At 43.2% G+C, this 24,297-nt stretch overlaps 1 protein-coding gene across 1 annotated transcript in view; it reads right to left on the bottom strand.

Annotated features, from left to right (window-relative positions):
- The window catches only part of SNX6 (sorting nexin 6), a gene marked incomplete in the record, with an annotated part of 1,213,439 nt that overhangs the window by 756,535 nt on the left and 432,607 nt on the right, over positions 1–24,297 (bottom strand). The window contains 1 exon segment of the mRNA XM_044074093.1: positions 15,743–15,818. Within this exon segment, the coding sequence (XP_043930028.1) occupies positions 15,743–15,818 (76 nt within the window).

The raw sequence follows: 24,297 nt of genomic DNA, 5'->3' as shown, positions 1-24,297 counted from the left end.
GACTTTGAAGCATGGAAGTGAGAATTTTTTCTTCCGCACATCTTCATGAGCTTCGAAGTCACACAGCTTCAGATCCAATTCTTCAGAAGCTCAACCACTTTATCAATCGAGGATGGCTGTCAAATCAATCTTGTTTACCAGTAGACCTGCAACCTTATTTTCCTTAAAGGGATGAGATTTTGTTTGACAATGGTATCATGAAAGGTTCGAAAGTGATTGTTCCAAAATCCTTACAACAAGAGTATATCACCATTTTGCATCATGGCCACCCAGGAGCAGATCCTACCAAAAGGGTGAGAGGATTAGTATTTTGCCCTTCTAAGACAAGGGACATTGACAGAGTAGTTTCATCTTGTTCTGTCTGTAAATAGTATTAAGCCACATCAACAGAAAGAACCACTTCAGCTAAACCAGATTCCTGAACTACCTTGGTTGATAGTATCTAGACATTTGTGACTGGACTGGTCAACATTACTTGGTGTTAGTAGACTCTTATTCAAGTTGGTTCGAGACTGACCTACTTCCTAATCTAGCATCCAGTACTGTCATTACTAAGTTGAAGCATCATTCTGCAGTCCATGTTAGTCCGCACAAAGTTGGTACTGACAATGGCACACTGTTTACAAGCCAGCAGTTCAAAAGATTTGCTGATGAGTGGGATTTTATTCATGTTACATGTAGCCCCGAGTATCCACAGTTGAATGGATTGGCAGAACATGGAGTTCAAAGTGCAAAACAGTTACTAGAGAAGTTGAAATGAGACAATAGAGACGTTTTCCTGAATCTCTTGAATCTCAAATATTCCTCGTGATAAATATCTTGGTTCACCTGCACAGAGACATCTGTCAAGACAAACCAGGACCACATTACCAATTAGCAGCAATCTATTGGTGCCACGTGTCAAGAACAGATCAGTGAAAGTCCATCTGTTGAAGAAGCACTCATCCCAGAAGTCCTTTTATGACAAGACCAGCAAGCAGATCAATCCATTACGAGAATGGGAGATGATGAGGATAAAGACGACAAAAGGTTTTGATCAGATTGGAGTTGTGAAAAGTGTGCTTCCAGAGCGGAGATTGTACATTGTGGAATTACTAGGAGTAGAGATTAGAAGGAATCGGAAACATTTGGCACGAGCCTGTACTGAAGTATCACACCTGCAAGAAAGACTCTAGATCTCAGAGTGAGTTATCCAGGGTTCCAGTTCCAGAGGACGTTCCAGCAAATATCCCTGTTCCTGAGAAGAATCAACTGTCCTGGTTGATAAACCCATTTCTGACTGCTATACGACTAGATAAGGTCGCATTTCCAGACCAGGTTCCATATACACAGCAACTTGTGTTTATTTCTTGGTGCCTGTACAACTGCATGTCTTTTTCAAATGTTATTTTATTATGGGCAATTCATTAAACAGGGAGGATGTAGATCAATATGTATGTATACCTTTAAGAAGCTTTCCATGGGCTTGCACACGTTTATAAATACTAAGCACGTGTGAGCCAGACTGCCATTTTGTAATAAGCTGTTGATGTCTGTGTAGTCTGTCAATCAGTTTGTTTATATTTTATTCTGCTGCTATCCATCCTGTTTTTCTTTGTAATAAAGCATATAAAACTAACTACCCCACCTGTTCATCATGTATGATAAAGGATGAGTAACAAATACTTAACTGTGTTTAAATTAGTGCACACTGTCAGACATTCATTTAAACACAGTACGGCATCCCACATATACTATTCTACATGCTACATACATTTTTATACACTCACAAATATATATATATATATATATATATATATATATATATATATATATGTGTGTGTGTGTGTTTATGTGTAAAAACACAGTTGCACAAAATTTGCACTTTGATTTTTTTTTTTTTTTTTTTGTAAAGGCATGAAGTACATACACAGGCATATAAACTAGTCTTCTGTTATTTTTATTGTTTTATATATATATATATATATATATATATATATATATATATATATATATACACACATACATACACACACGTTTTTGTGCATACATTATATATATATATATATATATATATATATATATATATATATATATATACATATACATACATACACAAACACACGCATTTTTATATATATTTGTGCGTGCAATATGGGTGCATACAAACCATTTATAATAAACTTAACGCTAGTATGTTAAACATTATTAATGTATACATTCTAGTTGTTGCTTGTCTTTCGGCTTTTCCCGGTTAGGGGTCGCAGCAGATTTTCACGAACACTGAGGTGCCAGCTCGACATCCAACCTTTAACGAAGGCACGCCCATTTACGCATGTCTTTCGAACGCCACCCAACTGTGGGGAGGACATGCAGACTTCACACAGAAGGCACTCCCCCACTCCGGCCGAGAATCGAACGGGAGAACCTCTTGCTGTGAGGCAACAATGCTACCGCTGCACCACCGCATTGTTGTTTAATGTTTTACTTACTCACTGTTACACATTGACAAAGATTATATGTGCAACACATAGCCAATGTCTTTATGTCAGCATTTATTTCTCTCTATTGCTAAGTGCATGTATTACTTATGATGTTTGCCAATGTAGCCAGAGTTGTAGCTGAAAAGGTTCCTGGGACCAGTTCACTTTCCTGGTTACCAAAGCATAAATAAATATGAAATAGAGAAAAAAGGAGGGGAGGGTGAACATGACAGAAATAATTAAGAAACTAGTAAAGCACATTTTAATTCTGCATCATTCATGAGAGAGAGAGAGAGAGAGAGAGCGCGCGAGAGCAACAAGTTCCAACTGAAGGCATTGGGAAGTAGCAGGCAGTAAGACAGCAAACCAAGTCTACTTGTCACCTGTAAATGTACAGCAAGGATCACTTACTGCAGTGAGCACACACCTCAGCATGAGTGTGGGGGAAGGTCTGTCAATCCCTTTAGAACTACAAAATAATCCCTTTTCAAAAGCCTCTTCACCTACTTTCTTTTGCTAGAAGTAGCTAACAGCTATTTATAGCATACAGCAAGCTCTGACAGACACAAATGAGGCTCAGTCAGGGAAACATAGAAGTAAGCTCTGTTACAGAAGGTGTGTTTAGACTACGGCGCTTCACAGTCCTGCCATTCTATCTTAATGCCATGGCTCATTTAAGCAGGTCTTGAAATGGATTCTGGGAAGGAATGAAAGCAAAAAAACAAGATCATGTTACCAAGCCAGGTCCCATCATCCACCACTTTGAAGGAAACGCGTTAAAATTGTAAAAGCAGTTGGAGTGATTTTGAGACTTTAAAATAGCCCAGAAAACAGATGCAATGAAAAATGTTTGAGTTCTAAGGTGGAGTTTTCCTTTGACATATAGCTATGATGAAAATCATATTTCTCAAACTCTTGTTTTGAATGCATCAGTATTTTTCATCCATTTTGTAATGAAACCGGTATACATATTCAGTTAATTTCAGTGTGTCTGCCATGTAAACGCAGTCTTATGAGGCTACCGGACAATCATGCTGTTTGTGCCCTGGTCACAGCAAAGGAAAGGGCTTCAGTGTTCGGATTACCGGCTTATGGTTTGCAGCTTGTACAATGCCCTGTTGCTCTCTGACTACTTCAGTCCAAATTCATGTGCATTGTTCAAGTCTCCTGAAGGGTCAGTCCAAATTCATGTGCATTGTTCAAGTCTCCTGAAGGGTCTACAAAATGTCACAGAGTCCCCTGCTAAGAACAATTTCAAAACTGCAGGATAATGTTTAAAACTAAACTATCCTTGTCTACAGAGCTTAATAGCTTGGCTGAATGCATCTCTGCTTCTGTGAATATGAAGAAGAGTGGTCATCTTGCATGACTCAACTGTTACCAACCGTAGTAACTGTTGCCTGAGACGTACAATGTCATTTTTTTTCAGGAACGGTAAACATATCAAGTCTGAATAACATAACATCAAAGTATCTTCCATTGGAACTGCTGCTACAGAATCTGTGCACTATGTATATGCAACTTTTGTTCCTGTCAATCCTATCCACTCAGACAGTATATATTGAATGATTTTGCACCAGCTTCTGTCCTCTACATCAATGAGCTGGGCTTGGGAGTTCTACAGCCTGAGATTCCACTGTAAAAATGAAATATTTAGCACCCCTCAAACCAATTACAGAAGGTTACAACCGAGCAAAGTACACATTTAGTGTTTGCTCAATATTCTCTGTAAAGTGCTATTCACCTATAAATCTGGTCCATCTCTGACTTATTTTGAACAACCCTGACATTTTGTCCAAACCATCAGAACAGGCCCCACCTTTTAGTCTCCTCCATGATGGTCGTATTGACCTGGGACCATTGATCAAACTCCAACTGCTGGGCTACACCTCATGGCTTTTTTAGGCCTCAGAGTTGAATGTCACGTCTTTCTTCTGAAAACTACACAAATTGTGAGGATAAATAATCATCATCATAGCAACCCCCTTTCTACATAGGGTTGGGGTGTCATTTATACTGTTGAGAACTACCTCTACTGTTGCCACCTCACTTGATTAACTAAATGGTCTCGGCTTTCCAGCACATGTGACCGAACCACCATTATCTGTTCTATTTGACTTCTTCTGTAATTAGAGCTACTTTGGCTTCTGCTCTGATGTCGGCAGTTCTTCATCTGTCCCACAGCATGTATCCTACAATCAGTCTCATACACTTAATTTCCATCACCTCTCACCAACAAATCTGGCTTCACTACCCAGGTTTCACTGCCATACAGAAGCAGTGGCCGTATCACGGTTTTATAAACCTTACCTTTCAGCTTCACTGGTATTCTTCTGTCACACACTAGCCTTGGCACTCTGTTCCAGCTGCTGTAGCACCTCCACATCTAGCTTTGACCCCCTCATTCAGACTTCCCTTCCCCTAACAATCCCTCCTAGATACATGTATGCTTTCCAACTTGTTCAGCTGCATGCAATAAATCCTGCATTTCTTTGTTTTCTGCACATTCAGAATTTGCCATCATTTTCTGTTTAAGCAGTGCTGTCATATATTGCTGATATTTGAGCATATAAAACTGGCAATTTAAGGCCCTTATAGCCAAAGTAGCAGATGTGTAAATCTTTTTCCCCATCTATCCAGAGCCCTAGAATCCCTGTCAGAGGGGGTAGGATTTTTTGCAGTAGAAGCCTTGACCCCTTTTGGACCCTGAGAAATAGTTTCTGGGTCTGCAGTAGGGTTTTTGTAAAGGAATTTATGAGAGTCAGGGACCCTGTAGTATCTGTCCGGCTTAACAGGAGCTGGAGGTAAAGAGTTAGGGGTCAGACTAGACTCCGAGAACATCATCTACAATGTCCAATACAGGTGGAACAGCCAGAGGCCCATGTTGAGGTAGTAAAAGGAAGTCTCTGAGCCTTTTCTTAGATTCTGAAAAATCTTGGCTCTCCCATTGGAAGTGCGCCCTCATGGTATGCAAGGTTTCCCCCAAAAGAGTAGTCCTCAGGAGGAGAAGCTGAAGGAATCAATTCTTCAGCATCAGAAACCTCATGGGGGGAAGAGAACATTCCTGATCAGAAGAGGAATCAGAAGAAATGGAAAACTGATCTGAAGATTCATAGTCTGTCTCTTGCCTAGGCCTCTTATCAGGAGGGGGATGGGAACCCCTGATCAAGGTAATTAAGTCTTCGGCCATTTTGAGCATCTGTTTTTTGGGCATGGAGTCTTTGAAGTCGGTTTAATGTACAATTGTCTAAGTCTGAATAAACCCTCAGAAGCCGATGCCTGCTCAGCGGCTCCGGACCCATCTGAGGGAATAATCTCAGAGGCTCCAATACCTTCAGTTTCCTGCAGCCTGGGCGACTCCACGTGGGAGTCAGTAGTGGCCTGCTACTCTAAAGTAGTGGGCGTCAGGGGCTGCGAAAGCGCCTCACTGAGAACCGGTGACTTGCTTAGGAGAAGCTTAGTCAGTTTTGGACCTCGGTTGCCTGTCCTTTTCTTTTTCTTTGCGTTTTTTGTGAACTCCGGTAGTCGGATGGCTATCCGACGACATTGCATAATTAAATCTTCGCCCAAAATAGCTTAATGCAAAATCGTTCCGACGCTTAATAGTGCGTTAGTTAAATCTAGCACAAAACCGACAACTAGCAACGTCATGGTCAGGGCCTAGGCAAGGAATATAGTAAGAATGAAAGTCCTTATGAGGTATTTGCTTCTCACAAGAAATACAATTAACTTTTTCTGACATCGGTCTGGAGCAAAAAAAATGTTTCCCCAACGGGGTACTTAACTTTTAATGAAGACTTCGAATCTGAAACTCTAACATGAAAATCTCAGGAGTCGGCCGGCCGGCACTTTTGAACTGCTTCTGCTTCAGGCACTGCGCGGCAAGAAAGACTAAATAAAATGGGGTCGGCTGCATCTTTTATACCCCTGATAACCTGACGTCAGGGAAGAGGAGACAGCAACCGCCCAAGACTTTGGAATTCAGGCTGACTGAGGGAAACCTGCCAGCAGGATAACCCAAATGTAATGACTGCAACAGTGAAACACGAAGAACATCGGAGAAATGAGATTTTAACGTTAGGGATGACTGCCAAGTAGGTCTACAGAAAATAGGCAAGAGGGGGACTGAATTTACTGGAGAACCTGGCAAAGAAACCAAGATATTGGGAGCAAATAACTCAAGCAGGAAAGCTAATAGACTGGGATGAAGACAAGAAGATATTTGGACTACAGCCTTGAGAATGCATTCCCTATAGGGGCTTGATCTCCGTGTACAGGCAAACTGAAAGTGATACGGGAATTTTAAGTGAAATAGCCGCTCTGGTACAATTTTTAGTTGAATCAAGAACATTAGCAGCTATTAAAAAGGGATTAGTACAGCATATAAAACAATGCATGATAATACGAATCAGGGGAGGTTGGAAAAGATTAGGAAGACAGAGTGGGAAAGCAATTTACAAGAAAACAACAAGAATGTACATGTATGGCTCCCAAGTATACAGTCAATTCCAGAACGTTTAGGATCTTGGCTTTGAAGTGTTTGCATAGGTATTACTGTACTCCAAGCAGATTTCTAAGAATTTTCCTTAGGTAGACAGCAAATGTTGGAAGTGTGATGGAGAAGAAAGAGGTAATTCAAGATCACATGTTTTGGTGGTATAATGAGTTGACAGATTTTAAAAATTCCCACACAGTACTCTATCAGAAATACTGGGTGAGCAAATGGCTGTAAGGAAATGATTCCTTTGAGATGGGATATAGGACCCCAACTACCTCGAGACAGAAAGGTCTTAAGTTTACTTCTGTTGGCTGCCGAAACAGCAATTACTAGAAAATGGAAAACAAAGCCTAAACCAACTGTACCTGAAGTACTGAATATTATGAGAAAAACTGGAGAGGCATCTTTAGAAAAGAGAAGGAGCAAATTACACAGAAGTAAATAAATATCGTGGGAACAACAGATGCAAAATAATGTTCAGAAGAAGGAGTGAGGACTAATGGAAGGCAGGAATTCAGAATTTTTTTGTAATGCTGGACTGATAGTAGCAACAAAGAATATATGCGATGTACATTGCATTTAAAATGGAAAAACTTTTTTTGTTACTGTACGTTTGCTTATGTCTTAAGTGAATTTAATAAAAGTACTGCAAACAATGTATGTACTATGTCAGTGATGGCGAAACTATGACACGCGTGTCAAAGGTGACATGCCACGAAGTTTTGGGTGAGACACCAGGATTCACCAACACCAGAGTTATCAAAGAAACTGAATGAACAGAAATATAAGAAATGGGTGACCCTGTACTTATCTATTAAAACTCAGCAACAAAAAAGTCATTAATTGACGTTAATCAAATCAAATGCAATGTGTTGCATATTTTTTTTTAGTTCAATTCAAAATTACTGTTAAAAGTAGGGTAATTTTTGGTGCATTGTTTTAAGCCCAATTATCAGTGCGCATATCATTTTCTCTACTATAAGTCACTGATTTTTCTTTTACTTTTATAATACATAGCAACACACAAACTGGACTGTATTTTATTTTTTAAATAAATGAATACATAAAGAATTGTTTCTCTTTTGTTTTTGAAGCGGGGGGGGGGGGGGGGGTGACACACCAGCAGAGTCAAGATAGGCATTTTCCACATTCTTGACACACAGCCCAAAAGGTTCGCCATCACTGAACTATGTAAATCTTCTTTGCGTGATCTTGTGTAGTATGCAAGACAGTTATTCTTAAAAAGCCTGATTTTGCTACAATTTTGCTACGGTGTAGTGTTTTGCAAATGAACACCATGTTACTCAGTATTTTGGAGTCACAAGCAAATATAGCACTGTGGGTGTGGCCTAGGTATACTGGACCTCTGCACAATGTAGAGAACCATGCGACTTTGGAAGTAATTGAATATGAGAATTCATAAAAGCTTGCACCACGCACTTTATGAGCACAGCAGAGTAAGTGTGCAAGTCTTTAAGCCACATACATCTATTCATTTCAAAGGGCAGGTAACAGCATGTTAGTAACCTTGAGCTCACTGCTATGTGGTTATAGTCTGCTCTAACAAGAAGCCAGAACGGTAGATTAATAGAAATTTGTAAACGCAATTAAAGGAATTCAGAACCAAGCTAAATTTTGCACGTGGAATCCCATTTTACCAAGCAGCACAACTCTGACAAAGTGAGCAGAAAGCTTTGCTCTGCTCTGGTGGACTTCCACAGCTTTTAGTCACCATCTCTTCTTAAATATTAAACTATATTATGTCTGAAATAGACACTTACACCAGTCATCTTGCAAATCAAGTCATCCTGAATTTGCTCATTCTGATACTTTCATCTAAAAGATCACCTTCCATACACAAGCTAACAAAAGAATTCAGAAAGAGCTATGATACTCACAAAACACACTCCCAAGAAACGTTCATATTTGCCAGAATGTATATACGCACAAACTACTAGAACCACTTCACCAAAATTATCTGAAGCACACAATCAGACAACACTATGCATAAAAGGGAAAAAAAAAGCATAACAACAAAAGAAAAAAAAAATCTTGCTTTGTGTTCTACAGTCATTCACTGCAGGTCCATCAACACAATGCTAGTTAAATAAAGTTAATGATCTTTGGAATACATTGCACAGTAACACTGCAATGCCAGACTGCCACTCCTTTACAACATAGCCATCTGTAGCAAGTGTCACCAATCTGATTCATCACATACTTCCTACATGATGCTCTATATCTATATGGATAACTCAGCAAAATACACCCTATTATCAAATAAATAAAAAATATCTTATTAGATTCCTAAATCCTTCCCCTTTTCCTATTCAGTATCAACAGTGCCAGAAGCCAGAAACAAAAATGTACTGTGTGTGGTTGGTTAACTTGCTGCAAGACTACCACACATTCCTATGTGAACTTTTTGTAATCAAAACCTGCAGTAAAATAAGGCGGATGCCAGCAGGGTGAATACCAGCTGATCAGGTTGTCAAGTACAACTGTTTTGTCTCCTTTTTTTTGCCTGTTAAAGCTGAAGATCTGCTACTGTTTGTGACCTTTTGAGCTTGTAGTGAAAGTCTTGTCTAGAGAGGCCTAGCTGTTTTGTGTGTGGCAGAAAGAATCAGTCTAGTTTGATCCAGCTAAAAGCATTCCTGCAGCACTGTTATTTTTGATTGGATAATTGGGCTGGCTTCTGTTTCTCTGCTTTTACTAGCCAACGTTTTAAAACCAGTTGTACTTATTTCCTCAAGTTGTTCAGAGCTGCAGTGTGAGGCCTTCTGCCATTTGCTCTGCTGTGATACTGGAAAATGATAAGTGCTTATTTTCAACCGTTTCTGCACTTTTGTTTTACTGTATATCTGTGTAATCTGTGCAACTGTTTTTTGCCCCACCAACTCGCCCAGCTGTTGTGGAGGTCTTAAGTCTTGGTGGCTTTGAGTCACCCGCCTCTAGTATAAAGTTGATACTGGACACTCCCCCGGGTCACATTACATCGGCTCATTCTACTGTTTATAATGAGAACTTAGTAAAGGCCAACCCCTTTGGCTTCTGAACCTCGAATCATCTCACTTTCTTCTATCTCTTCGCTTTCTACTTAAAAAAAAAAAAGTACCTCTTTCTACTTCATTTTGCTGATTTGTGCTTAGGAGTTCAACTGCATTTAGTTTGCCGTATTTATTACGCTGCTTTATTTGTGCTGTCTGTTACTGTTGTAACTTGTGAGCTACTGTTTCAAAGCAATCTACTGATTAACTATACTTCATTGCTATCTACTGCAACTCATTACTGTTTAACTGCATTTTCCTGCATTTCGTTGCTGCTCAACTGTATTTTTTCATACTGTGAGTTCTATTCTTTTAACTATAACTGATTAATCTGTGCTTCATTGCGATGAGTTCTTAACCTTAAAATTGAATAGCATAATCTAGACACAGGCCTGCGGTATCCAGAGCTTCCGCTGCATGGTTTTTAACCCTTTTTGAGGTATTCCAGCTATAAAAGTTTTCCCTTAGTAGCACTTGTGTTATCATCTAGTAGTACTACTCCTAGACTCAAAAACAAACGCTGCAATAAACGAACCTCAACAAGGAAAGCAGCCACACCAGTCCAGTAGTTTAGGCAGATACAGCTCACAATCAGGCAAAATAATCCAAAAAGACTACTCATAGACTCTTCTTCCCCTTTACCTTTTTCGCTCTTTCAGTTTCTGACAAATATGAATGGACAATTTCCAACATTTTCTCCTGCCAGTCTGGTCGATATGGGCATCCTGAGACAGTGTAGCAACTGCCTCACGTACACGGACAACCCTGTACTATCACCACCTAGGAATACAATTTGAGAGAGATGCAAATACATCAAGCACCTAGTGTCATTGATCTCTCCTCCACAAACCAGTATATCTGGCACTGAGCAGGTTGGTAACATGAACACCACACCTCAACCACCACCCACACAACACACTCCCACATATGCGGAGGCCCTCAACAAAAGCACACCCAAACAAGAGAGACCTCTGAGGCATAAACGCATGCAAACTCCACTGCCCACCACACCACACATAGTCCACACACACCTGTGTCTCACAGCCACTAAGGCCTAAACATAAACCCAACATATTAGTCATAAGAGACTCCATTGTGAGACACACAGATGTGCCCCTCACCAGGCTGGATAAGGAGAAAGCCAGGGTTGTTTGTCAGGTGCCAGAATCCGCGACATCACCAATGCACTCAAGTCTCTCAACAGGTACTGTTATGACTATCACACAGTCCATGTTGGAGTGAATGACTTGAGATGTACCTCCCTGGATTATATGATGAGAGACATGATCGAGCTTGCTAGTATGTGTCCCAGGCAGGTAAGTCCTTAGCCATAAGCAGCATTCTACCATCACCCAGAATGCTGCCTCAATACAAATAGAAAATGACTGACTAACCAACTGGCTTAATTTCTGGTGTCATTCAAAGCAGATCCAGTATCTGACAGCCTGGGACAATATGATCAACAAGCCACAATGCTTTGCCAGAGATGCCCTTCATCTGTCTCCCTTGGGCTTCAGGGTCCTGGCAAAGGCTCTTGCCTCCCCCAGAGTGCCTTTCTTAGGTAATGTCATGCGGTCAAAACTACCAACATGAAAATTTCATCAAAACGTAAATCAAAGGTTATGCTGCTAAACGCTAGGAGTCTAAATATGAAACTACACTCACTGCAAGCATTCTTAACCCTGGAAGAAGCTGACATTTGTGCAGTCACAGAAACCTGGTTCAAAGTTGCAGAGAGCACCCCAGCCATACCAGATTACTCATCCTATCATTCATTCAGACCTAAAGCCGTGGGCAGCAAAACAAAACGAGGTGGAGTTGCAACATATATAAAAGACATACACACCTCTAGTCTGGTCAAACAGTATGATGCACAGGAAATATTCCAGGTGCAGTTAACTGACAAGATCCCTACTCAAATCATAGCTAGCTACAGGCCTCCAACTCTGACTCAAAATACCCACTCTACCTATGTGGACCTCTTCGAATTTATCAAGATTCAACCCTTTACCCTGATCATGGGCGACTAACTATTCAACCATAGATTGGAAGAAATACTCATGCCAAAACACAAATGTCCAGAGATTCCTTGATTTTGTCAATGCAAATGCCTAGGACCAGTTGGCTGATACCCCTACAAGAGGTGAAAATATCTTGGACTTGGTATTAACCAACATGAGTAACCACTGCAGCATCCCTACAGTGTCATCATCCCTGATAAGATCCGACCACAAAGTAGTCACTTTTGAAGTCACCATCTCTCAAACCCCTCCCCTCCTTATAGGGTCAAACAAAAAAATGTCTCCAAAGCTGATTACAACCTCCTGAGGGAAGGTATAAACAGCTTCACAGCCCCCTCCCCCTCCACAAACACTGGCACATACGTCCAAACTTACACCAAAGTACTATATGAGCATTGAGCATTTATATATCTGTATGGAATCAGGAATACCAGACAGGATGAAATCCTCCTCTTCAAGGAAGAGTAAACCCATCTGGTGGACATCTACAATAAATAAAATCTATAACAGGAATAAATTGCTGTCCTGGACCAAGGAGCATGTGTCTAATTAGAAGCAACTTCTCCTTAGCCTGAACAAGCAAATAAGAGCCCTAGTGAAATCCTCCAAAGCAAACTTAGAGTCCAAACTGACCCCATCTATTGAAGACTATCATAAGGCTTTCTTTACATATGTCTGCAATCTCAAGGGAAGCACCCAGATCTGCTCAGAACTGGTGGTCAAGGACACCACATACACAAACCCTGTAGATCTAGCCATCCTGCTGACAGGTTCAGTGAAAACTTCACCCCCCCCCCCCCACCAATCAGTAAAACAGGACATCCCCAGTACCTGCCCCCCTCCCCTTATCTTTAGGAAGCAAGTCATCACTGCCCTCTCAAAGGCAAAAAATACAGCTCCATGGGACCCGTAACATCCCAGGCTGCATCCTATATGAACTCAGGCAGGAACTTGCAGCACCATTAGGCACCCTATTCAACCAAGGCCTGAGCACCGGCTTCGTCCCAGCCAAGTGGAGGACAGCTACTGTCAATCCCTTTGCACAAAAGGTGAAGCGTCCACTGATCCAGGAATTTATAAACCTATCAGCCTAACCAGCCTTATCTGCAAGGCCATGGAGCAGATCATCATGGACCTCATTAATAAGGACCTTGGCAACCTACAGACACTTGATCCCACAGTTTGGTTTTGTCAAGAGGAGGTCATGCCTGTTAAATATGGTCGACTTCTTTGAGACAGTCACAAAGGCCATAGACGAGGGGAAGACTATGCACACCGCCTACCGTGACCTAGCCAAGGACTTCAACACTATTCCTCACTCAGGAATAACAGATAAACTCTCGCAACTAGGCATCAATCCAGATGGGTAAGCAAACTGGCTCACTGACAGAACCCACCTAGTCAAAATATGGGAAGCCACCTCAAGTAGTAGACCTGTAACAAGCGGTGTACCCCAGGGATTGGTCTTGGGGCCTCTGCTGTTTGGGATATACTTCTCAGAGGTGCAGGCCAAAGTTAGTGGGCTATGGCTGACCACGTTTGCAGATGACTGCAAGCTGGGTGCTGTCAACAATTCCCCTACGGATGTGGACATCCTCTAACAGGGTCTCATCCAAACAAATGACTGCTGCCAGAAACATGGCCTCAAACTGAATGCCAAAAAATGCATCATCATCCCTTTTGGGGAGAATGACGCCCTCACAATCACATTGATAGGCACTAAGCACGCAATCAGTCGTGAGGGACTTGGGAACCCAGGTTGATAGCAAATTGACTTTTGACCACCATATTGCCTCCGTTGTATGTAAAGCTTTCTACATAACTCACCTCATTAGTAAGGGTATCTCATCCAGGGACAAGGTGGTCATAACATCCCTGTATTCTTCCCTTATAAGACCGATGATTATTGAATACGATGCCCCTTTTCGGCATGTACCTCAACGCACATGCAGCAGCTGGATATACCATGGAGATTCCTCACCCAGAGAATCCAGGGCCTCAAACATTTACCTTACACAGATAGGCTAAAAGCCTGTCCCTCTACTCAGTCTCCTACAGACTTCCCACAGGTGACCTCTGTCTGGCATACAAAGAAATCTCAGACCCTGGCCTGATGGGACTGCTGCATATCCACAAGTCAAGTTCCACTCAAGTAACCCACACGCGAGACTTCAACTTGGGTCTGTGACATCAATAGGACTTGTTGGTGGGACAGATTTGTGTCCCAGACACACCCCCTTTTGTGGAACAGACTCCCTCTCCACGTAAAGCAGAGTACCTCATTAAACCTTTTTAAGCACAACCTGGATAACCGGATGGGGAAAAGAAAATACACTCCTGGGATTCCACCCATGTCCCTGCTGGACAGTGGCGTAGGGTGCTGACTTGATAGAACATGGGCTAAATTCTTGGCTAGGCTTGTAAGGGCCTCAGGGCCAATAGCCTAGTAACTTCCTATAATCAGTGATGCAAGAAAGGCCAAAACAATAGAAGCTACAACTCGTACTTGTTTGGTGCTCAACTAAATAGCAGGAATATCTAGAAAGATCAGTCATATGTCATGGCACCCTACGCATCTCCACCCCCATATGGGTGCCTTGCAACAAGTCAGAGATACTGCCAAGGCCTGGCTCACCTACAGTGCTAGGAGTATGCAGTCTGTCTCCAAAGGTCTGACATGGATGGAGACTCAAACAGGAACAGGAGCTGACAAAACTGTTGCAAAACAGATCTGGCACCTTAAGGCCAGTGTATGGCTAGAAGGGTATCCAAGGCCACATACTCCCTTTCCCTGTGGATCCTTCATGATCAGTTACTTGCCTCTCATTTTTCCACTGCCAACACTTTCCCCTATGGGACTTTCTTTCTTCCCCCATTACAAGTATTTTCTGGCTTGGGGAAATATGGATATCCTGCGACCCACCTAATACAAAATACATTATTGCCCCTGGACAGTTCGAAGACTTTGGGAGTAATAAGGCTCAGTATTACAGCTAAATGTTTTGCAGTGTTCAAAACAGGTGACCTAATGACCCTTGCCCAAACAGAAAAGGCAAAAGTAGTGACAACTTTTGCTAAGAATTTCTCGTCTCCTGCAACCATATTTTTTTCAGAGAAATCATGGGCCACAAAAAAAGCCTTTTTTGGATTCCCATTCCAGTAACTCACAATGGGTCCAGAAACCTTCTTATAAAGTACTTTCACAGATCCAGAGAAAAGATGGTTCCTACAAATATGCTACCCTATGATTATAAAGTGCTGTTTCTTAAAAGGTACTGCAACAAAATAACAGAATGCAAAACTAAGACAAATGGTTAATTTTACTGGGGTCTGACCTCATCATGCCTTCCATACAAGGAGAAGCTTCCTACATTTTCCAAACTACTACATAAACCAGCACATACAATATCACGTGGAAAACAACAATTTATAAGATTAAATGGTTTTAAGTAATTTTAGTTTTTCGCTATTCCCTAGAAAAATAACATTCATCTAATTAAAGACATACAGTATGAACACCTTTGTGTTAAGCTACAGATAAATCAACATTCAACATGTCTAAGGATTTACCATTTCTGTCCTGGAAATACTAATACGAGTTACATTCACTAGTAACTGTTAAAGCTGATTATTACACCTAAAATATTACCTACATTCAAACAGGCAGACTGATACTAACAGACACATGATTAAAAAAATAGTAATACTTCCTACTTGCATATGTCTGTTGAATCTTGGGTTCCAAGTGAATATAATGTTGAAGACATTCTATTATAGTCATCTGCAGCACCTAATGGAGACAAAAGGAAAAATACATCAAAAGGCAACATGCTGGGACACTGAATAGTAACTGTTAAAATGATGAAAGGCTGATTATTTAACAAAGTACTGAAGATTAAATATGAGCAAGGTTTCACAAAAGCAATGCGTACAAGTTAACTGGTAGACAACCATTGCCTTCTGTGTGTGTGTGTGTGTGTGTGTGTGTGTGTGTGTGTGTGTGTGTGTGTGTGTGTGTGTGTGTGTGTGTGTGTGTGTGTGTCTGTCTATACTTTGGGACGTGGAATACATCACTGATGCATTAGTAATGATTTGACATCTTTTTTTTTGGATACCGGATGAGAGCAGGAAGACTTCCTTTAAATAGTATTAAAGCTATTGAGAGGTCTGCTTTGATGGGAAGGTTGGAGTTTGAAATCACAGGTGAGATGATGGAAAGCATCTGTGTGTCTTGTTCAGCTGATGAGGATCATCAAGAATGGCTCTTTCTTTTCCAGAAGGAAGCTTCCCCTCTAACAAATTAATAAAGAACCTCACCCAGAAAGGAGAAACCCTGAACTCTCTGCCCAAAGACACCTACCTGGGGATTGAACTACCTCACCTAAGGTTAAGACCTGAAAACTGTATTTAACCAATAAATACTGTAGCTGTGCGCTCTGGGTCTAAAGGCACCTCTAGTTCGTACCCCATAGCTTACTGACTCCCTATAAATAACTAAAACCAAAGGAACAGCCCTAGCAGTTAGAATGCTAATATTTAACCCAGTTTAAACTCTTGCACATAGCATTTTCACTAGGTTCTCCCTCACTAATATTCTAACACCCATATACCAGTTTAACAAAAAATCAGGCTAAGTATATAGCTCTACGTTTAACTTCTATTTTATTTTACATAAAATAAGTACATAATTAAGACATAAAAGAGTAAACTTATTTTTATATAACAGATACTTACCTTAGCCCACCACTTGCTTGAATGTGTGAGCCCTGCTCCGCTCGCCCTCACTGCATTCAGGCTCATTCCGCACCCCTCACTGCCCCCAATTCCCACCCGCCCCCAGTACCTCTACAGCTATAGGTACTCAGCCACACCCCCATTACTACAACCTATAAACTCTTCTATCATTACTCCCTCCCTCCTGACCTTACTCCCTATCAGCTTTCAACTATCACTACCTCTCCACCCACCTTGCTTCCCTTCAAACTTATCCAATCTTTTGTTCTTTCATTTTACAACAGTTAACCTCCTAACTACACACTGCCATAATGTTACAATACTCCTTACTACCCACCTCCTTGTAACCTATATCCTTACTTTGTATGAAAAACAACAGCTCACCAGGTATCAGTTCCCTGTAGGACACACTATGCCCCTAATTGAAAAACTATCCAACTTCAGTTATGCATTTAACAAGGGCACCAAAACAGGACAAAATTTATCTTCATTCTCACTCCTACAGCGTAATAACCCCCAGCGCATCAGTACTAAATCCAAATTATATGACAAACTTTTAAACAAACTCAAGAGACTTACTGAGTACAGACTAAACCTTATACTCAGTGGAGACATACACCCTAACCCAGGCCCAACTACCCCCAACTCACCTTCTAATGGTGACTGTTACCACAAGAACATAATCAATATACCTACTAAACTCCCTCTTGGTATGTCATCTTAATATTAGGAGTATTAACACAAAAATACATGAACTGCATGCTCTCCTAGCTGTCTATTCCCCTGAGGTACATTGTCTATCTGAGACTTGGCTAAAATAAGAAGTTATGTACCTACCATAACGTTCCATGTTAGTTGTCTTCTCTCGCCTTCTTTCTTGCTTGATGGGTTCGGAGCCGATCCCTCGGCTCCGACTCGGCACTTGCTAAGCTCGAGAGTCACTTTTACCAGCTCGAGGCAGCCCCATATCCCATGATGCAAGGCAGTAAGTACCCAGATCTCGTTTGATGACAAAGGGCAATAGCACCAAGCAAAAAATACTTCCAAAAGGAAGAAAGAAACTTACAGATGGAATAAGGACCAGGTCTGAATGGTCTTAAGCATAACAGTTTCTTATAACAAGGTCTGTCCAGGCCAGGGGGAAGGAGGGAGGGTCGCAAGAAAGAAGGCGAGAAGACAACTAACATGGAACGTTATGGTAGGTACATAACTTCTTAATGTTAAGTTGTCAATCTCGCCTTCATTCTTGCTTGATGGGACCTCGTCCCTAGCACCTCTATCCTGGGTGGCTCAATGGAACAAACTCTTGAGGACTGTAGAGCCAAAACTGGCTCTGTCCCTGGAGGACAAGTCCAATTTGTAATGGGAAACAAAAGTGTGAGGAGTGGCCCAAGTGGCCGCTGCACAAATAGTGTCCAAAGGAAGTCTAGCTTGAAAAGCTGTAGAAGTAGCTAAGCTCCTAGTTGAATGTGCTTTAGGTTTTGAGCACAGCTGTTTTCCCCTGAGCGATAAATTTCAGAGATGACCAAGAAAGCCATCTGGACAAGGTCACTTTAGAAACAGGAAGGCCTTTTTATTATCCGCATAGGAAACAAAAAGTTGATCAGATTTTCTAAATTTTTTGTTCTGTCCAAATAATATCTAAGTTGACGGTGGACATCAAGATAATGTAGCTTTTGTTCAGCCCTATCTGAATAGTTAGGGAAAAATACAGGAGATCAATGGATTGATTCAAATTGTTCTTTGAAGCGACCTTAGGCAAAAAGGTTGGGTTAGTTCTCAAAGATACTCTGTCTTTGTGAAAAACCAAATAGGGGGGTCGAACCGAAAGAGCATGAAGTTCAGACACCCTCCTGGCAGATGTAATAGCCACTAGGAATAAAGTTTTCCAAGAAAGATGTTTCAGGAACAAGAAACAGCTGGCTCAAGGGGAAGAATCAAGGATGTCAGCACTAAATTTAGATCCCACTGAGGAGGAGGATTCCTGGTTGGAGGCTTTAGTAGGAAAATTCCTTTCAAGAAGGCCCTGCAGAGCCTATGGGACATAATATTATGATCTGCACCCGACATGAAAGTTGGAGATAGCAGCCAATTGAACTCTGACTGTGGAAGAAGAGGAGCCTGCATGAAAAATCTCTGCTAAGAAGTCCAGGACTGCCTGAACAGGGCAGTAAAGGATCAATATTCTTGGCCTTAGCCCAATAAGAGAAACGTTTCCATTTGCTTGTATAAATCCTCCTGGTAGAGGATTTTAGTGAAGCCACTATGATGTCTCTAACTGGGTTAGAGATCAAAGGAAGCCTGGCTAAGGAAGGAAGTGGAGCAACCATGCTGTGAGGTTGAGAGAAGGGATTGACCGGTGCAGCTGACCCGATTGGTGAATCAGAAGATCTGGCACTGGGTCCAGATGCCACGGCTGCACCAAAAGGTGATGATGGAGGAACGGAAACCAAACTTGTCGAGGCCAGTAAGGGGCAATGAGAATCAATTTGGCCCTCAAAGCGGTAGCTTTCTGGATAACCTGAGGGATCAGAGGAAAAGGAGGGAAGGCATAAAGAAGTCCCTGGGGCCAATCCTGGGTCAGAGCGTCTCTGGGGGGATGGCCTGATGGAGGGAAGAGGCAGAAGAAGTCTGGACATTTGCTGTTTTGGGGAGTAGCAAAAAGATCGCAGCATGGACGACCCCACTCCAGAAAAATCTCTTCCGCTATAGATTGCTTGAGAGACCACTCGTGAGGCATGAGAATAGCTCTGCTCAATCTGTCCGCTACAATGTTGGTTTTCCCAGGGATATGCGTTGCTACCAGAAACCGATGAGAGGAGATCGCCCATTGCCATAGTCTGAGCGCTTCTCGACACAAGGGGTAGGACTTGGTTCCGCCCTGTTTGTTGATATACCAAACTACAGACATGTTGTCTGTGTGGACTGCAATTGTCCCTACGGGAAGAAAGTCGTTGAGGGCTTGCAACGTTAAAAGCACTGCTCTCATCTCCAGGACATTTATGTGCAGATGGTACTCGAACGGCTGCCACGTCCCATGAACCATCCTGCCCTGATAATGACCCCCCCACCCGATCAGGGAGGCATCCGTGGTGACAGTGGCTATCGGGGGATGGGGGTACAAACTGCCTGCCTTGGTGAACCTGAGGAGATGTGATCCACCAAGCAAGATGCTCTTTGCATGTCTGTGTCACCAGTATCTGGTGACGCATTGGAAGTTGCTGGTATGACCATTGTGTGAACAGCATCCACTGAAGAAGGCGCATGTAGAATCGAGCCAGGGGAAGAAGAGTAATGGCCGCAGCCATGAGACCTAATACCTTTAGAACCATTCTGGCCTGAACTTTCTTGTTGGCCAGAATGATCCTGACATGACTCTGAATGTCTGAAACTCTTTGATCTGTAAGGGTAGCTGACATCCGAACCGTGTTTAAGTTTGCCTATGAAGGTAATAGACTGGCAGGGCGATAAGGATGACTTTTCAAGTTTATTGAGATGCCCAAATGAGAACAAAGGTCTATTGTGTAATCCCTGGCTTGTATAAGCTGATGCCTGGTGGTGGCTGACAGGAGCCAGTCGTCGAGATACGGAAACACCTGGAATCCTTGACGTCTCAGGTGAGCCGTGACCATTGCCATGCATTTGGTGAACACTCTGGGGGCTGTAGTGAGACCAAAGGGCAGGGCTCTGAACTGGAAATGACTGGACCCCAGCCGAAGCGGAGAAATCTCCTGGAGCGTCTGTGAATTTTGATGTGATAGTACGCATCCTGAAGATCTATTGAGCACATCCAGTTGTCCTTCTGTAAGAAGGGCAGAATTGACTGAAGAGTGACCATTCGCAATCTTGTCTTCCTGACAGACTTGTTGAGTCTGCTGAGATCCAATATTGGTCTCCAGTCTCCCGTCTTTTGGGGACCAAAAGAACCTTGAGTAGATTCCGGCTCTGAATGGTCTATTGTAATTGGCTGAATGGCTCTTTTTGCAGTAGTTTTGAGACTTCTAACTCTGCAATTTCCCTTAGACCGGGTGGTACATCTGGAAGGGAACTTGAGGCGAAGGGACTTTCCTCGAAAGGAATTATGTAACCCTTGGATATGATCGACTGTACCCATCTGTCTTGAGTGAGGGAATGCCAGGCTTCTGGGTACAGTGATAATCTTCCCCCGACTGCCTCCAAGGAGGGACAGCCGGGCAACACCTCAGGGATGCTGAAAGGGCTTGTCAGAGAGAGGCTCCCTGTTTCCCTGGTTTTTCGACCCCTCTGCCTCTAGAGCGCGCCTGTTGTTGTTACCCCTCTGCCTCTAGGGGTAAACTGACCACGTGAATCCGGCGTGACTCCTTGGGATTTACGGAACCACATTTTCCCACCTTTCTGTCCTTTGGGATAAGGTCTAGAAGGGGTGGAAAAACGGACTCCAAAAGCAGAAAGAGTCTTGCCGTCCTGCTCGCACCTGGTCAAGGTTTCCTTCACCTGAGGGCCAAACAAAGCTGACCCATCAAAGGGAGAATTTGTGAAGGACGCCTTAAAGGGATCCGCAAAATCACATAGCCGCATCCAGGCTTGGCGTCTAAGAGCCACACCTGTACCTGCGGCTCTACTGCTCCATCCGCAGCATAAGATATTAGCCGCATGGAGGAGTTTGCAATGGAATTGAGGGTTCCTAGCTGCGAAGCAATTTTTTCTTGAGCCCCTGCAGCTGTTGGATCCTGAACTACTTCACCCAGCTCCTTAAGGATATCCCTCTGGAGTCTGGTGAAGTGACATAGGTAATTCAGCGACGATAGCAAAGGTCGCTGAGGAAAACATCCGCTTACCGTACCTATCCATGGTCCTAGAGTCCTTATTAGGAGGATGGACGGGCACGGAAGGATCTGCAAGTTCCTTTTTGGTGGCCGCAGCCACCACCATGGCATCAGCGGGACACCCTTAGTGAGGAATTGCTTGTCACACGGGCAGTGATAAATTTTGAAGGCCTCCTAGGGACTGGCTCTACAGAGTCAGGAGCTGCCCATGCCTTCGTGCAATAACCTGCATAAGGGGTCGAAGGCGGAGACACCCAGGAGGTGGAGGGCCGAGATCCAAACGCCTCTAGGTATACTGACTCATCCTCAGAGGGATTGTTGGTGGGCCAGTTTCCCTCTGTTTCAGGAGTTCTAGGATGTCTGAGAAGGAGACATCCTCAGAGGGGATCTAGGGATCCCTCTGACTCATCAAAGTCAGTATCCAAGTGACAGACTCAGGGAGTCTACATGCTTCCTCTTACAAGTCCTCTTCCTAGGAGGATCTCCAAACATCAGGAGAATCCTCGGAAGAGGGGAAATTCCCAATGGGGAAACCTGAGGTGGAGGATCTCTGGGTCCTGTAGCAAGAGAAGTGGCAGAGATGTCAGCAGGTACTATAGAGGGAGGAGCTACGGGAACAGACTGCTGACTGATACCAGTGGCCAGCACACTCTTCATCACCTCGAATGCTCCCTCCCAGGCAGGTCCGAGAGAACCCGTTCCAAAGAACTAGGAACTCCAGGGACCACCGAAAGGGAAGTCTCCGAGGCAGATGTCGGAGCCGAGCTCACCAAGGCCGAGGCTCCAAGGGGAAGAGCGGGCTCGGACAAGGGTCCGATGCCACTCACCCCCTCGGAGGAGACCATGGAAGCCCGACCACCGAATCCCTCTAAGGAAGGTCTCGAAGAGGAGATAAGAGTAGAGGCTGAAGGAACAGAAGGGGGTATTCGTCCTCCAGCCGTAGCAGTAACCATTCCCGAAGACCCCAACTCCAAGCTCTGGGGTAGAGTTGAAGGAGGAATTGTAACGGGTGTGGACCAACAGTCGTCTGTTGAGACGGACTATGTAACATTTGGGCCAGTACCTGTGACTTAAGTAATCTACTGACCACTCTCTCTAGGTCATGATCTGACAGTCTGGATGACCTTGAAGATCGGCTCCGATGGCTCCGTTCCGAAAGAAGAGGTGAAGCCGGAGCCGAAAGTATCGGCTCCAAGGAAGGAGACCTCGACCTCTTCCTGGAATGAGCCATCGGAACCGATACTATAGATCCTGTCGGAGCCGACTTCTCGGAGCCGACAGGAAGCCTCGATGTATCGGCTCCAGCCGGAGCCGATACAGCCACCAAAGTAACGGTGTCTGAGCCGATCGGAGCCGACACCGATGCCTGTGCCACATGGGTGTCGGAACCGGAGCCGACACCGAAGTGGTCGATGCAGATTCGGCACCGATAGCCATCGGTGCCGAAGGCTTTGTTAAGCCAGAATCGGCTCCAGCCGGAGCCGATCTCGACTCGGAACGAGTCGGAGCCGAGGCCGCAGGCTTAGACACAGAAGCCTGGGCCTTGGAAGATTTAGCCGATTTTGACGGAGCCGACTTAGCCGGAGAGCCCTCTGGCTTAAGAAGGCCCCTAAGTATCAGCTTGTTGCGTCTTTCCTGCAGGACTCTCTGGCTGAAGGAATGACAAATAGCACAGGAGTCCTGCAGGTGAAGAGGCCCCAGGCAATACAGGCAAGAAGTGTGACCGTCTGTCAGAGACATCTTCTGACAGCACGAGTCACACTTCTTAAAACCTGAGACCCTCTCCTTTGACATGGTGCTTAAAACACACACACACACCAGTCAAAAAATTTAAATTAAAGAAAATACCAAAAAGGTATTCCTAAAAATAAACACACACACACCCTAACAGGGAGGGGATGGGTAAAGTTTGACTAAAAAATATTAAAAGAGACAGGGATTTTCTGTCAGGAAATCTAAATAATTAAGTTATAACTAACAATAAAGTGTTTTTTTTAACAAAAAGGGGCTTTAATATTAATAAAGTGAATCACTTACCAGGAGCTGGTAAAAGGAGGACCTCATAAGCGAAGCGGCAAACGAGATCTGGGTACTTACCGCCTTGCATCATGGGATATGGGGCTGCCTCGAGCTGGTAAAAGTGACTCTCGAGCTTAGCAAGTGCCGAGTCGGAGCCGAGGGATCGGCTCCGAACCCATCAAGCAAGAATGAAGGCGAGATTGACAACTTAACATCCTTCTACTACCGATAATGAAATCCTACCACTTGGGTATAATCTACACAGGCTGGATCGGGCTAATAGGAAAGGGGGGGGGGGGGAGTAGCTGTCCTTTATAAATCTGAACTAAATGTAACTACAGAAGTACTTCAACCACCTCACATCAATAACTCTGAAATATTAGCTACCAAATTTCAACTCAACAAAAATAAAAACATTAACATTATTTGCATGTACATTCCCACAGGTAACAATGTAGCCACACTCGAAGGCACTCTTCACTGGCTATCCTCTCAGTACCCCCAAGAAACCCTAGTCCTGGGAGACTTTAATATTGACTGGGGTTCCTGTTCCTCAAAATCCCCCTCCACTCACATCAACCTCCATGCATTCACTCAAACCATAGTCACCCCTACCAGATTAAGCAAACACACCCAAAAAGATAGTATACTGGATTGGATACTTGTAAATAGTAACCCCCAAATTTACATTGCAGGTACCCTCCCCGAGGA

The sequence above is a fragment of the Protopterus annectens genome, chromosome 6.part0, assembly GCF_019279795.1.
Source record: "Protopterus annectens isolate FY-2018-M chromosome 6.part0, PAN1.0, whole genome shotgun sequence".
Classification (NCBI taxonomy): domain Eukaryota; kingdom Metazoa; phylum Chordata; order Ceratodontiformes; family Protopteridae; genus Protopterus; species Protopterus annectens.
The sequence above is the reverse complement of the archived record's forward strand: the minus strand, read 5'-3'. Positions and strand labels throughout refer to the sequence as shown.